Source organism: Lycorma delicatula, chromosome 1, assembly GCF_047948215.1.
Source record: "Lycorma delicatula isolate Av1 chromosome 1, ASM4794821v1, whole genome shotgun sequence".
Classification (NCBI taxonomy): Eukaryota; Metazoa; Arthropoda; class Insecta; order Hemiptera; family Fulgoridae; genus Lycorma; species Lycorma delicatula.
The window spans coordinates 226,027,193-226,043,471 of NC_134455.1; the positions used below are offsets into that span (position 1 = coordinate 226,027,193).

General features: G+C 29.2%; 1 protein-coding gene across 1 annotated transcript in view; it reads right to left on the bottom strand.

Moving 5' to 3' along the window:
* The window catches only part of LOC142329289 (oxysterol-binding protein-related protein 2), a 224,049-nt gene that overhangs the window by 91,424 nt on the left and 116,346 nt on the right, over positions 1–16,279 (bottom strand). Inside the window, exon 12 of the mRNA XM_075373766.1 lies at positions 9,812–9,989. Within this exon, the coding sequence (XP_075229881.1) occupies positions 9,812–9,989 (178 nt within the window). The remainder of the gene's footprint in view (positions 1–9,811; positions 9,990–16,279) is intronic.

Consider the following 16,279-nt stretch of genomic DNA (forward strand, 5'->3'; position numbering starts at 1 on the left):
CAATTCACATTCTACTGGCATCCTGGGTCGAATCCGATCAATACACCGTAATTCTTTATTACATTAATAAGGTTGTCATTATGGGCGATAATTTTTCATTATTAATACCGGCTTTATAATAAACGAGAGATTCAAAACCTAAAAGATTAGAACTACATGAAGATCGAAGAGTATAACAATATGTGGGTTCAAAAACTGTGAGGTAATATTGCAAAGGCAGGAACTTAAATTTTAAAATAAAAAGTAATGCAGAGAAAATTAAAAAAAAATCATAAACAAGAAGCATTCTGAAAAAGGAAAAAGGTACTGAAAAAAAACCATAAATAAGATCGGAAAAGAGGAATAATTAAGGTAGTACACCCAAAGAAACTTCGTGTGTTAAGATGCAGTGCACTACGAAAAAAGTATGGCTTTATCAAAGCACAAGTACTGAGCAAACAACTAAAAATCAGGACTAATCTAATAAAATAATTATACGGTTTACGAAATTAAACGCTCGATACGACCGACAGTACATATTAAAATTGTTATGCAGCAAATTTAAGATTGGGACCAGTAGGTTAATAACAATATTAACCAAATATAAGCTATTAAACTAACTATTTTTTATCTATATTAATGAAGTTGTTTCATTTATCTACCTTAATTGGCAAAGTTATAAATTCAGTCAAGGATGAAAGAGATATAAAAGTGAGGATTACTGACAAAAATTTGCCTGGCTCACAATAGAAATTAAATCACGATCGATAGAATTTGAAACCGATACGCTGTCTAATTTATCAAACAGCCTGCTGATTTAATATAAATAGAAATAAAAACATTTTTTTGGGTAAGAAACAGCCTTACACTTTTGTGTACTCTTTATTCACAAAAACCCGTTTACATCTAAAACTATAATAAGTGGCAACATGCCAAAAATTCTGTAACATCGATACGAAGCCAGCTTTCGTACAAGTTACGACCGACTCAGAAGTAAGTATAAAGTCATGACTAAAATAAAGAAATTAAAAGAAATAACAGACAGGAAAATATAATGATAGCACGTACATAAAGTACCCCTAAAAAGGATTTAAAAATAACAATAAAAAAGGAACTTCGTATGTAAGATGCAGTGCACTACGAAAAAAGTATCGCTTTATCAAAGCACATAGTTACACATACGTAGTAAATAAAACAGCATTAAAGTTGCACATACGTAACTGAATAAAAGGAATAAAAAGGATTTTAATCGATCAAAATATCATATCCTAATTCCCTACACAACTTAGTTTAACATAAATTACCCGGTTCTGTTGTTCCTACTCGACCTAAAACGGAATATCCTGATACACGGGAAAATTAAAATGCGGTGTATTGAAATCGACTGAAATACGTATAACGTAATTAAATCGTACAATTTTTGAACGAGATCAAAAAACAGAAACTTGTAATTCAAACGACTTAAAAATTATTTTGCGTTCTGATCGGTTCGATTTTACGTCTTAGTAATATCACCATTCTTTAGTACATTTTACTCGTATCACCATAAAGAAAAACTAATCTAAAAAACATATACACGGGAAACCGAAACGTGAGGAGGTTTTCAAATCCGAATCGTTTGAAAAAATAATACTTATATCTTCCAAAATAAGTTTACTCTTTCCTGATGTATATATCGCTTTACGTAATTGAATATGTAATATATATCGGAAAAACGGCATATAGAGCTGCAAAACAATATAGGAAAAGCAGATATTTAAAAAATAGTGTACGCTAATTTTAATAAGCATGTACGATTCGGAAAATAAAGAAAGTAAGCTTAAGTTTTGAAGAAATATGATTTCGCCGTGATCGTGTTATCAGACCGCGGTACTTTCTTTCAAGTCAGTAATGAAAAGCCGATATCAATAGCAGTCCGGCCGGTAATCATTTTTGATTTAAAATATTTCCTCCCCATCGCATAAGGGTTTGTGATGTTAATTGATTTTTATGTCGCCTTTTGTACGTTCCAGTAAAAGGTAGACAACATAGATTTTTAAATTATAACAAGAGATAGAATTTCAATCTTTAACTCAAATCATAGACCTGAGAAAATTTTCTAAAAACGACTTTGCAAGAAATATGCATAATAAAAATAACAAAATGCGAACAAATTTCAGATAAGTATGTTAAATCTTTTATACTACTCAGGCTAAATTGTTTAGTCATCCGGTGTAGTACGTAGAGCAACAAGCAAGAAATTGCAAACAGATAATGAAATGTTAAAAAATCTTAAAAATAAAAATCATCAATCTTCCATCTTGTAGAAACGACGAGACATGAATTACGATAAAAAAATACAAACAAATTTTACAATAAATCAGATAAACAGTCAGAGGTAATCTGAAATATAACAAGCAAAAATAACACATACCCATAACTACCTTAATGTGAAACAATAAATGGTAAATCTAATTTAGCAATTATATTAAAAACAAAACAAATTGCATAAGTTAATAGCAGACCGATAAAAATTTTTATATAGTCAATCAACTGCTGAGTTTACCACAGAATGTACTTCATTAAATAATATACTAGATGTTTACTGCATTCAGCATCCTTCACAATTTATTAGTTTATAAATGAAAAGAATTATTTTCCATCGTGGCTGAAGAAGAACATCATATTCCAACAACTTCCACCCTTTTCACCTTACTTAATAGTGGCGGTGCTCCACTTAGCAACACAAAGAGCACTTGTAATCTCTGTTAATTAGTAAGCCTTTCATATTGTTATCATTGTTCTAACACACAAAGGCCAGAGAAACCGAGTCATGAATGCATATCTTCAACCCACTCTGCAGTTATTCTATCTATATACTTCTCAAGATAAAAAAACAAAAAAAAAAATACACAAAAAATATACTGCTATTTTGTTTGAATTTATTCATCAATTAAATAAAAAAAAAATCAAAACAGGTAATGCTTTTCATATGTAAATATTTAAAAGATAAATTAAGTACATTTTGATCATTGTTAAAATTAAATCCTTTACAAGATTCACTGAAATCAGTTCCTATTTATTAACAAGATAAGCAAAGAATTAACACAAACATAGAGTTAACAAGTATCATTTCATTATTATTCACTGGGTTTAATGTTGAGAAAAATAGGCTTTATGAAACGACTGTATACCTAATTGTAAACGATTGTGTATGAGTTTTGTATTTCAGTAGATATGTAACGTCGCTTTTGTAATAATCAGATGTCAATATACATTCCTTTTTGCCATCATGAATTTTGTATAATTGATACGTCAAACACATTTTCATTAATTAAAGGGTTACGAAGAGATTAAGGCCCTCAGCAGAGGAAGCAGACTATTTCAGCACCACTGAGGCTTTTTACTTGTCTCTAGGCAAGGGAGGTTTTTTTTGAAAAATGTCTCCTATTATATTAATATTATTATATGAAATATTAATATCTTTGAATAATTCAAAAATATTTCAATGTTTCTTAACTGAAGTGAACTACAGAATCAGGAAAGCAGGAGATGCAAGGCAATCCAAACTGTTTGGTACTGTAGAGTTTGAGTTCCTTGAGTAATATGTTTTAAAAACATTTCAAATATTACAGTAATTCGGTTACTGTTATCAAAGGAGTCTAGATAACCTAACATAACTGGGAAGGAAAGAGGCTAAACCTCATTCATACCATTAAGATATTTTCTGGCTCCAAAAAGCAGAATTCAGTTTTGAAGAATAACAATTTCAATACAGCAAAATTTTAATTTTTGTTAAATGAAGTGGTTAAGGGAAGTGGGGAGCAAGGCCTTTTAAACATCAGAACTTTTAAGTTACTCAATTAATTTCATGCTCCTAGAACCAAAAACATCTCTTCATGTTTTTCTTTTGAAATGGAATTTTTTTCCATTACACATTAGGGCTAAATTAGAGTAAATTACAGCAAGGGAATGAGTATGCTTTCTGTGGTTCCCTGCATTCATCAATTTGGGAGTGAGGGCCTATATTTTAAATGGATATTATCAAATAATGAGATTTCAATCGTCTGTTTATGTTTGGTAAATTATGATTTCAAGCAGTTCCTCAAAAACTGTAGTAAATAAGTTTTTCCGTTAGTAAGAAATGTGGAATTAAATTGAACACTTTAATGTCACTGGAAAATGTTAAAAACTGATTTTTTTTGTGATCTGTACTATATAAAATATTTTCTAAAGACTGACACAGGTTTTATTAGTAAAAAAAAAATACTACAACTATGTTAACAGCTTGAAAACAGGCTATAATTTTTACAAAATTAATAAAAGTTTATTTTGCATAAGTTTTAAAAATATGTAAGAAAATATAAATAATAAGATTGATCCATAATAAATTTAAATGAAATTCAAAACAACACACATGGAACAGTGATATGTAATAATTCATATTATAACTTAGTTGACAACATATTCTTGTCATCAAAATCATACTCAAGTACAATACCTTACATTCGTTTATTACAACTATAAGTACTCTTTTATAAGAAGGAGTGTGTGCAATTTAGACTACTCATAAAAACATGTAGGTAGTACACATAAAGAACGTGTTAAAATTTTCTGTATTTTTAAAATGTTTTAGTAAAAAAGAAAATTTAATTTAAAATTATTTGCTGAAAATGTTTTTAATTAAAAATTATAATCAATTTAAGATTTGGACAGCTTGTACAGAACACCTACAATTGATCATATTTAATAATGTGCTCATATTTCTAGTTTAGCACTGATCCAAAAAACCTTTTTATAAAAATAAATATATAATATTAAAATATGGAATTTAAATATTTTTTTTTTAATACATGATAATCAAATAAGTTAAATAAACAGTAATAACTTAAAACTGGTATATAATTTTTATTTAATTTAGCATACCCACTGATCATAGTATTAATAACCTTTTGCTATGATAACTGTTACTAGAATTTTATTAATTTCATATGTTTTTCCTTGTTATCCTAGATAATGAAAAATAATCTCTTTTGTGGCTTAAGGGAAAGACATATTTACATAGAATGAAACAGACAAACAGTCACACAGAAAGTGACAGATAGAGATAAACAGAAACAAATATCTTTAAAATGAGATCTGATAAGAAGGATCAATATGAAATGAAAGAGGTAAGGAGAAAAATAGTCCTTCTGAAATAGTCTCAATAAATATAAAAAGGTATGAAGAAATAAAGACGGGTTTGATATTCACTGCAATAGTTTTAAATGTTGGAAGAATTATGGATAAATGACCTGGATTGACCTCACATAAAAGATAAGAATTTTTCCCTTATTTATTATGAAATATAAATACAATTAAAAGGTCAAATCTTACAATTAAATAATAGTGAATAGAATCAGACAAAATGACTATTTTGGTTCACATTAATAACACTGAAACTCTTTTTAAAATTTATGTTCATAGTTTACTTACTGTCTAAAGTGGGGAAAAAATTAAATAATTTAAAATAATTGGAAATCGCTTAAATAATTCATAAAGGTTTGTCAAAGTATTAAAATATTAACTTTAATTTCTTATTTTTCATTCCATTATGTTGTAAATAAAGAAAGGTGCAAGGTAAATACATAGCATTATTGAATAGTAAATGAAGCATACAATAGACAAAGAGTTAGTGGAAGGGATAATGTTAGCAACCTGCACCTACTCACCCTCCTCTTACTACTATCATTAAACTAACATGACTCTCAAACTACTCATCTGAAAAATAAATAGAATATTTATAAATGCAGAAAATTTAACCTGACCTTTACAACAGTGAATAATAAATAGTTATTTATCTCTTACGAAACGCAACAATAAGATCAAATTAGATAAAAGTAAAAGAAAGTTAATTAAAGAGAGTTACAAGATCAATAAAAAGGAAGTGAGATGAAAATTTTGATATTTATAGTTTAAAAAAATAATACATTTTTTTCAGTAATTTTATGAAAATCATAATTAGGAGCTGAAAAGGTTAGAAATATTGCAACATTATAACAAAAATTTTAAAACATTTTAAAAATAAATCATCCTTGAACATTTTGCTAAATGGTGATCGAGGCTAATGCCTATTTTGCAAAAACAATAGCTTCTAAGACTGGTTATCATCTTAGGCTGGTTAAAACAAAATGCTAATTTAAGATTTCTGATTAAAACTGTAAAACAAAAATAAAACATCACGTAAAAATTGATTCTTAACTACAAATTATAAATTATCTGCCTATTAGGTGCTCTATAATATGCTCTAAAAATAGTAATGATTATAGATAACTTTAAATATAAATTGCTCCTAAAAATGGTACAGCCATCCTCAAGATTAAACACATAATAAAGCAATCAATATAGAAATTTTTCTTGTAAAAAAATCATTTTAAGCCCCTGAACTCATAAGCGAAAACGACCTTTAAACTAAAAATAAGATTTATTAACAAACAGACACTATCACTCAGCCAACCTTCATGGTGAAGGCTTTCCATCAAGGTTCCAGGTTCAAATGCTGGTCAGGCAACACATGTTTTACATTATACAAATTAACATACATTATCCCTATAGTGCAAGTCATTGTCAGGAAGGGCATTTGGCTGTAAAAATTACACCATGTCACTTTCATGTAACTCCAGAAAAAATTGGAGAAAAAAGCACAAAACAAAACAAAATTTTATAAATAAAATAAAATACAAAGCAATTATTTTTCTTTTTTAATTTACAGTAATCAATTCATTTGTTATCTTTACCAGTTTGACTACTTATATTCTCCTACTGATATAGGCAATTTATTAAATGCAATTTCGCCTATAAAACAGGGTACAATAATTTATGACATCGTAACATATGTTCCAATCTTACTTATATAGGAGTGTGCAAATCAAGAATCTAAAGTAATATCACCACTAGCCAACTAGTCACCACTAGGCTATTTTCTCTGAAATTAAAGATGGTTTTTTACAGCCAGTCCTTGTATAGTACTGTAGCGTGAATCTATCAATGGTAGTAATGAATATTAGCTGCATTTTGGCAGGGCTGATATGCTGATATGCAATAGTACATTTGGTTCATTGAAAGACAGAGGCAAAAACTTCACTACTCATGTCTTGAGAGCTGAATAAAAATGTTGAAAGAAATAGTTCTTATGTTTTCCAGGTTTTAAAGTCATTCTCTGTTTTTAGTAAATGGCTAAATAAGACATGCATGCAAGTTTGCATGACTGGTATGTCTCTTTTACATGCGCGTGCACGCAAATCCAAATCCACACATACTTGAAAGCACAAGTATCTCTGAGCATTTAAAATTCAATAGTTTTATTTAAAATTAATTTAATTTACAATTTATTATTGTATTTTATTTATTCTTTTTATCTTAGTTTACAAAAATAATCTAAATAAGCAAAACATCATATAATGTAAAAACATTATATTTACATCTTGTTTATTTATTTAGAATATTCATGAAACCTATCAGCAGAATAAAAAGCAAAACTAAACTACTACAAAACAAACTAGTAAAAAAGTTAAGCAAAACTTAAATTAAAAAAAATTTGCTTAAAAACTTATTTTTTTACTTAAAAAATTAATTATTAATATTTAAATGGCTGTCTAGAAATTAAAAAAAAAATAATAGAATTAAACACAGGATACTTTGTTAAAGAATTCTATATGCATTCATTCAGTTTGAGAAACTTTCATTGATCCGCATGAGGAACACCTAGCACTACTCAGCGGGCCTTTTAGGAACACACTTGATCCCCCTCTCTTCTCATTGCTCCAGGAAAATCAATGCCCAACCAAGGCTAAAGCCCACTTCATTATTGTCAGCCCCTCATCACAATAGAATGACTCTGTTGATATGAGTACTCTTTTATGACTATTAATCAACACAAAGAAATTCTTTAACATTTAATCAAAATACAGTATTCCAAAATATTAATAAATCATGGCACTAAAAGTTTATTGAAAAACAAAATAAAAGCAGTTCAGAATGTAGTATTCAAATGGAATAGTTAATACATATTAGGATCTAAAATATGCTATAAATAAGAAACCTACTTTCAAAATTTAAATTTTTAAAAAGTAAGTTACGTAATATTAATGAGCTATCAAAAATGTCCAGACTGATAGCAAAAATAAATTAAAAAAAAAAATTTTGTTTAATTTTTTCTGCAAGATTTTCAGAGAGGAAAGATTATCAGTACTACATTGTTTTTTTTTAACATTATTATCCCTGAGAAAAAAAGAATTTCTTAAAATGAATATATTTTTTGCTGACTTGTACAGTACAGGACTTACTTACAACAGACTGAACAGAATGAAGGTAACAATAGGAGCAATTAGAGGAAGATGGACATTATTAATTAAAGGACATTCGTAATTATTAGTAGTTGGGAACCTGGAACCAAAAATTTGCTCCGAAAAGTTCTCATATATCTGAATAAAGTTCTCCTTCCACCTCTGCAAATCAAATTAGGATAAATGAAGCAATCTGTCAAAACCTTACAAAAAGAAGTATGAAAATACAAAACTTACCAAAAAGATGGTAATGTTTTAAATACATCTGTGACAAATCTCCAGTCTTATCAACCACCAAACTATAAAAGAGGATGACTTTATTGATCCTGACATTAGAAAACTTCTCAAAAATGGTAATTTTGAGAAACAAATGGAAGCTGCAAAAAAGAAGCTTGGGAATCCTTTAAAGACGTAGTAACCAAGTTTCTGGGCAATAAGAAGGATCCAAACTTGAAATTGAACTTGAATCGTTGGGAACATGCTGCACAAATACAAAAATTTAGGCTGTTCCATGAGCTTGAAGGTTCACTTCCTAAATTCACATGTGGACTATTCTCCTGAAAATCTGGGTCCTTTAAAGAAGAGATGGGTGAGAGATTTCATCAGGACATGATAGAAATGGTAAGGAGATATCAGGGAAAATGAACTACTGCAATGATGGCAGAATATTGCTGATGTTACACCAAGATGAAACCTATAGAGAACACAAAAGGAAAAGCATGAAGCAGAGTATAAGCCGACTAAAGAAATTTTGACACATGGAATAAAATTGTAAGTATTTTACATACTGTGTCATTAAGACTATGTAAAGAGGGGGAATAGTTTCCAAAGGCATGACATATCCCATAAAAAATTAAATAAATAAAAATAAACTGATTTAAAAATGCACTACAATAGAAATTAAGACTTATTTTGTGGCAATTTTCATTAAAAATTAAGGTGTCAATGACCCCCCATGCCTTCCTCTTTAGACCACTTAACTGTAGAGATTCAAGAATGCTAGTAGTATAAGCAAAAAGAGTGAATATATTTTATTAAAGCAATATAAAAAAGCCTTTTATATCTATTTTATTGTATCACATTTTCACAATTTTTCAACTTTTTATAAATTTTGAAATTTGTGATTGCGAAAAATCCTTATGTGATAGAAAAAATGAATGTTATTTTCAGATTCGCCGCTAAAAAATAATAATTAAATAGCAAAAACTAATAAACACAACTATACGCAGGCTTGTGCAATTTTACAATAACAGTGATGAGAAGTAGAAAAAGATTCTAAAGCTCTAAATAATTACAACAAACTATTAAAAATAATGCAATTTACCTTGAGCTATGCTTGAAAACTGCCTTATAGTGACGGTGGCATTCTTGTGCTGAACGAAATGAAAGGACAGAAACTAATGCTGCACAAGATGAAGCAGAAGACAAAACATTGCTTGTGCAATTTTACAATAACAGTGATGAGAAGTAGAAAAAGATTCTAAAGCTCTAAATAATTACAACAAACTATTAAAACTAATGCAATTTACCTTGAGCTATGCTTGAAAACTGCCTTATAGTGACGGTGGCATTCTTGTGCTGAACGAAATGAATGGACAGAAACTAATGTTGCACAAGATGAAGCAGGAGACAAAACACCAACCAGCGTATCGCTATCAGAATCAGGAGTTGCAGCAGTGACTAGGGTATCACTGTCAGACACAGAACCTTAGTAGAAAGAAACGATACATTCTGATGTAGAAAGATTGTATAAAAATTATTTCATTCTAGCTAGACAAAAGAAAATATCTCTTTATCAAATAGATTTCAAAAGCATAACCACTATAATATGAAAAATTGCTGGTTAATTTAAATTTAAACATTTGGCTTACATAGTAGTCACACATTTATTGATATTACATGCATCAAATCACACTCATTAGTATCAAATATGTATCAACTCACATTTGAGCATACTGACACATTTATCTTGTCACATTTGACACAGAACAACCTTATTAACTAGTACACAAACTCTAGTTTTAAGGTTAATGACTGGCTTTTAGGTAAACAGATCTTATGTAGTCTTCTTCTTACATCTTTTATTCCAGAACAGATACTATAGGAAATTATTATAAACTACATTATGATTATTTTATTGACTACTTACAAACATTATTTTTTCTTTAACAAACTGATTAAGAAGGTAAAATAAGCCGCCCATATACAAAATAGCCTATCTTATCCAACGTCAATGATATCAGAATAACCAAAGAGTATCAGTTGAAAAACTAATGAAATGTAGTTTTAGTAGTTGTGTAGCGAAGGTAAACAGTAGCGATTGTATAATTATGTACAATTTCATTTACGTTTAACTATTCATCATTTAATATTTAATGTAAAAAATTAAATACTGTATTTTTTATATTTCCAAGACTTTTTGGGAACATAAAATGAAAATATACAAATGGAAATTCAAAATCATCTGATGTAGGAAAACATCAAACTTACTAACACAACTATCAAAAATAATTCAGGAATATAATTATAATGACTAATAAAAAAAATGATAATACAAATAACAATAGATAATAATTAGAAAAATTATATTTATAATTAAACTCAAACGTAAAATGATAACCATTATAAAGTTAATGAACAGAAAAATATATTTAAGTTGAAAAACATTAAAAGAATTTCAAACTCAAAATTTCAAATTTCAATTTTTTTCATATTTTCATGTTGAAAATCTTTTCCTTTTCTTTTCCTTTTATTGTGCATGATTCTTAATAAAAAAAAATAAGTTCAATCACCAGAAGGATGAAAAATTAATAACAAATAATTGTAAAAATGTATCATACAGCTATTCATAGACAGATGGGAAAGCCTTACTGACCTACTAATTCTACTTTTCAGATTGTTAGAAAGTAAAGGTTTGGGACAGTTATCTCTAAGGGTGAATCTAGGAAAAAAATTTCCTTAGTTGTAATGTTCTGACTAACAAACCCTAAGGAGTTAAATAGAAATTGAAAATAATAATTCTGATTTTATTCCCCCCTGAGACGGTATAAGCTACTGATATGAACTTTTTTCACTTGCTATAAGGCAATAAAAAGAGATGCAAATGATTTAAAGCCTAACTGTTTTACTTGTCACTGATTTTCCTACTTCTCATGTATGAGACATTCCTACTTCCCTTGTAGTTAGGAAGCTAAAATTTGACATAGTTATGCCCAAGAAGATGTCAAGAAAAAACACACAAATATTATTTCTACTAAGATCCAATTAAGGGTTAATTTAAATGTAGGCTGAAAATTTCTGAAATCAGAAGAGCTATTAACTTTAAACCAGTAGGTTCCTCCTTATTAAGTAAACTATAGCTAAAGGAAGATTTTCACTTACTCCTAAAGGCAAAGGGATCCAAAATAATTACAGAAAACCCTTACTGATTTGCTCATCATTAATTCTCTACTTTTTCCACAGCAACAAAGTAAACTTTGACACTTCTTCTTCAAGTGGCATCTCCTTTCAGGAGGTTTGCAATCATCATCACTACTTTGACTTTTGAGGAGACACCTTGGGACAGTTCAGTGGACGTTGTGCTGAACCATTCCTCAGATTGTGCAACCATGAAATTCTGTGCCTCCCAACATTACACCTGCCCACTATCTTCCCCTGCAGGATCAACTGGAGCAACTCAATCTTCTCTCCCCTCATTATGTGACCTAGATAATGTAATTTCTCTGCTGGTACTGCAGATGTAATCTCGAGTTGTTTATTCATACTCTTTAGTACCTTGATGTTTGACACCTTATCTTTCCAAGATTTCCTTAGCACGCGTCTACAGCACCACATTTCAAAGGCCACCAATTTTTTCATGTGTAGTCTTTTCAATGTCCATGCCTCCATTCCATATAACAGCACAGGAAACACATTACATTTTACCATTCTAGCTCGCAGATATCTGACCTGCCGATCACACAGGAAATTACACATTTTGAGAAATGCACTTCTAGCCATTTCTATCCAGGTTTTAATTTCCAGTGTTTGGTCCATATTGCTGGTTATCCAAGAACCAAGATATTTGTACTTTGTTGTTCTTCCAATTATTGCATTGTCGATGTATAACTCTGGGCCCTCCATTTTTGATCTAGTTATCACCACACACTTCGTCTTCTTGAGGTTTATTCTAAGGCTATACTGTATACTAACATCGTTAATCTTTTGAACTGCTCTCTGTAGATCACTCAAAGTCTCCCTTATGATGACAGTGTCGTCCGTATACCTCAAATTACTAATTGGCTGACCATCAATGATAACTCCAGCTTCATCTTCACTTAGAGCCTCCTTGAATATCGCTTCCAAATACAGATTAAATATCATAGGGGGACGGAATGCATCCTTGCCTTATGTCCTTACTCCCCTTTGTATTTATATTTCCTCTGTAACGCCATTATCTACTTGAATGGTTGCTGTTTGATACCAGTAAAATGATTTAATAATTTGCATATCTCGTGAGTCGATATTCCGCTGTCTAAGTAAGCTTATTAGAGTATCATGGTGAAATTTATCAAAAGCCTTCTTATAATCCACGAAACAAACTTGCATATCCTAGTTCTTATCAAGGCACCTCTGAGCTAATATATTAAAACTAAATAGTGCTTCTCTCGTACCGAAACCTTTCCTAAATACAAACTGGGTGTTACTAATATCTTCTTCCAGTTTATTATATATTCTTTTGTGGATAACTTTCAAGAATGCTTTTAGTATATGACTCATCAAGCTAATAGTTCGGTAATCATTGCATTCTCTCAGATTTGGTTTCTTTGGTAACAACAGAAAAGTCAGTTTTATCCATTGCTGATATTATTCCAGTTCTGTACACCTCATCATTATAAAGCTCTATTTACTGCAAAATTATAATATTTAACTCGCTTCATACAGGGTGAAGTTGGTTGGAAGCTTGCTGTATGAATATTTACTTTAATATTACAAATTTATAATTTATTATTTTATAATAAAAATATTTATATTGTAATTTTTCAATTAGTGATAATCCATTTTTTACCATTTTATATAAATATTAAATGTAGATTTAATATTTATATGGAGTTAGAAGAAAGTAGCCAAAAAAAAGTAAAATAAAGAATGATTGTTTAAGGAAGAAAAATTGAGAAAGAATGCCCATGAATATTTCCACAGAGACTAAACAACGATAATAAAGACTGTTATTAATATCCTAATCATACAGGAAACAGGGAACAGCGATCAACACTACTGTGCAAACAGTCAGCAGCTAAAAGTGTCAAGCCATTCAGTTTTAAGGTATTTTTCCTAAGCTTATAATCGAATTTGGTTAAAATTTATTTGGGACTACTGTAAAAGTATACGTTTTTGATTAAAAAAAAAAATTATCAAATCGTTTCACTAATGTCAGAGGTATTGTGTAATAAATATTTTTAAAAAATACAGTCGAATTGATAACCTTCTTCTTTTTTTAAGTTGATAAATTAAATATTTAAATTACATATTTAATTTACAACATAAATGACATATTTCCATATGTGTGTTTTTATTTCATACGATTCCCTCATATTTCATAGAATTCCAAAAATATGCTAGTAGCTTAAGACAGAAACTTAAATAAATATGGTTTTTATGATTTGACCAAACACAACTAAACTATTGAATTTATATGCTAGCAACTATTTGTAGGCTACAAATGGTTTATGTGATAAGCTGAAAAGGCGGTAAACTGCTGACAATGAATTGCAGGTGATAAATTTTCTGGAAACCCATCTACACATTAGTAAAAAAATGTATATCTTTAAAAATCTTCATTCAATTAAAATCACTTTCACCAGTTAAAAAAGGGACAAGGAATATAATTTCATATTTTTAATCAGTATTTCTGACATAATGGGGGTCAAAAACTACAATACAATTTTGCTTTCCAATCTTTCTAATATTATTACAATACATTCTTGAGAAAAAGGCCTTTAATACATAATTATAAAGAAAAATTTTTTATTGCACTTCAAACATTATTTTAACAATAAAAATATTTTGACCTGAGTTTGGCAAACAAATTATATGTTAATACTGTGTTGTTAATATGCTTTCCAACATAAAATGAAACCAAAACATTTTTTTGAACTTTACAATAATGCACATAATTTTACATCCAAACGAAATTATTTTCAAGTAAAATGTCTTGAAAAACTGAAATAAGGTTACAGCAATAAAAATTATTTACTATATTTTGTGTCCAAAATTATCTTTCTAACAATAAAGTAATAATTAAATGTTTAATTATTACTTTACATATGTAAAGAAATTAAAAACCATACACAATAATTATAGAGCACAAGATAATTTTAAGAATACAATTCAAGGGAAAATTAATATACACTATCAAATGAAACTTGTTAACAATAGGAAGAAATACAGTTTTATGGCATAAATATTTTGTGGGTAAGTAAATCTTCCCACAAAATATCTCTGCCTGCGTGCATGCGCACTCACACACATACACATATACATACATATATATATATATACACACACACACACACACACACACACACACACACACACACACACACACACACACACACAACCACCCACCCACCCACACACACACACACAACTTTAAATGGATTGTGCTCACAGGTAGATGCAAGAATATAAATCTGAAATAAAAGATTTCAATTTAATGACTTCTATAAACATGGCAAGCTGCTTAGAAAGTTCTTAGAGTATAATTAACGGCATGCCTCAAAATTGGTTACGCTCAGGCATCACCAACTCACGCATTTTCTGGATACGTAAAAAAAAATAAATAAATAAATTTATTAACATTTAATAAGTTAAAATTAAAATTTAATAAGTTTAATTTCAGTTAAATTTATTATAATTTAACTGAAACTGGATAAGTAAAAATCTGACAATACAAACTACCCAGGAAAAGTAATAAAACATTACTTTGATTAACAACCCCTAAGGAATAAATAAAATATGAATTAAAAAAGGTGTTGATCAGAAGAGCTAGAAATTGATGCCTGACAGTTATGTTTGTATAGTCAAAAAAAGTAGTCAGTAAAATTTAAAAATTGCCTTAAGTACTGCAAAAAAATTAAAACTATTATTTAACAAAGTTCAGAAGGCATAAACACACAGATGTGAAGTAGTTCCACCTGGGGTGTTTGAGATGGCATTGGTTACAGTACAATAGAGTGAATAAGGTACTGCACCAAGATATATCATAGATAGTAAGAAGCCTTTTCTTTGTTGCTTCATTCCAAAATATTGTTAATTTTGCAGTTGGTGTTTCTACATGCTATAAACATTATTTTTCAATCCTCATTCTTCTTTTCTGCCTTTTATAGGCAGTATTTTTCAACACTCATCAACAGTTTTTTTAATACTACTTTCTCGTTCAAACTAACCTTCAGAATGCCTCGCTCATGATCCAATCATAGATTAGGAAGAGGAGGAGTAGCTTTAAAAAGTTAAAGCAAGAGTATATCAATGAACTTATTACATAAAATAACTGAAAAAAATCCAAAGATGATACGTCCAGAAATTCAAGCTTGTGTAGGTGATCTTTGTTTAGTTCTACCCACATGGTGCATAAAGTGATAACAGAATAAATAAAATGAGTAAAAATGAAAATTTTAGTTTGCCTGAAAAAAGTTATATTGTGTGCAATAATTTTCATAAATGTCAAAAAACATTGCTGACACTAAAGAATTTATTAGTGGTTTTAAAAACAGCGATTGTAGATAAACTGCCATCATAAAAATCCTGAATGAGGAAGACTGAAAACAATAGAAAAATTCTGAAAGAAAAACAGAATATATTTCAAGCAGATAATTAAATTAAAATTTAGATGGTAAGGAAGACTAATTACTTTATCATAAATGTTATTCATTCATTTAACAGATGTAACATTTGTGGTTGAACCTATGATTCTATTAATGTTAACAAAAAACAACTGTATCCAAAAGATAATGAAA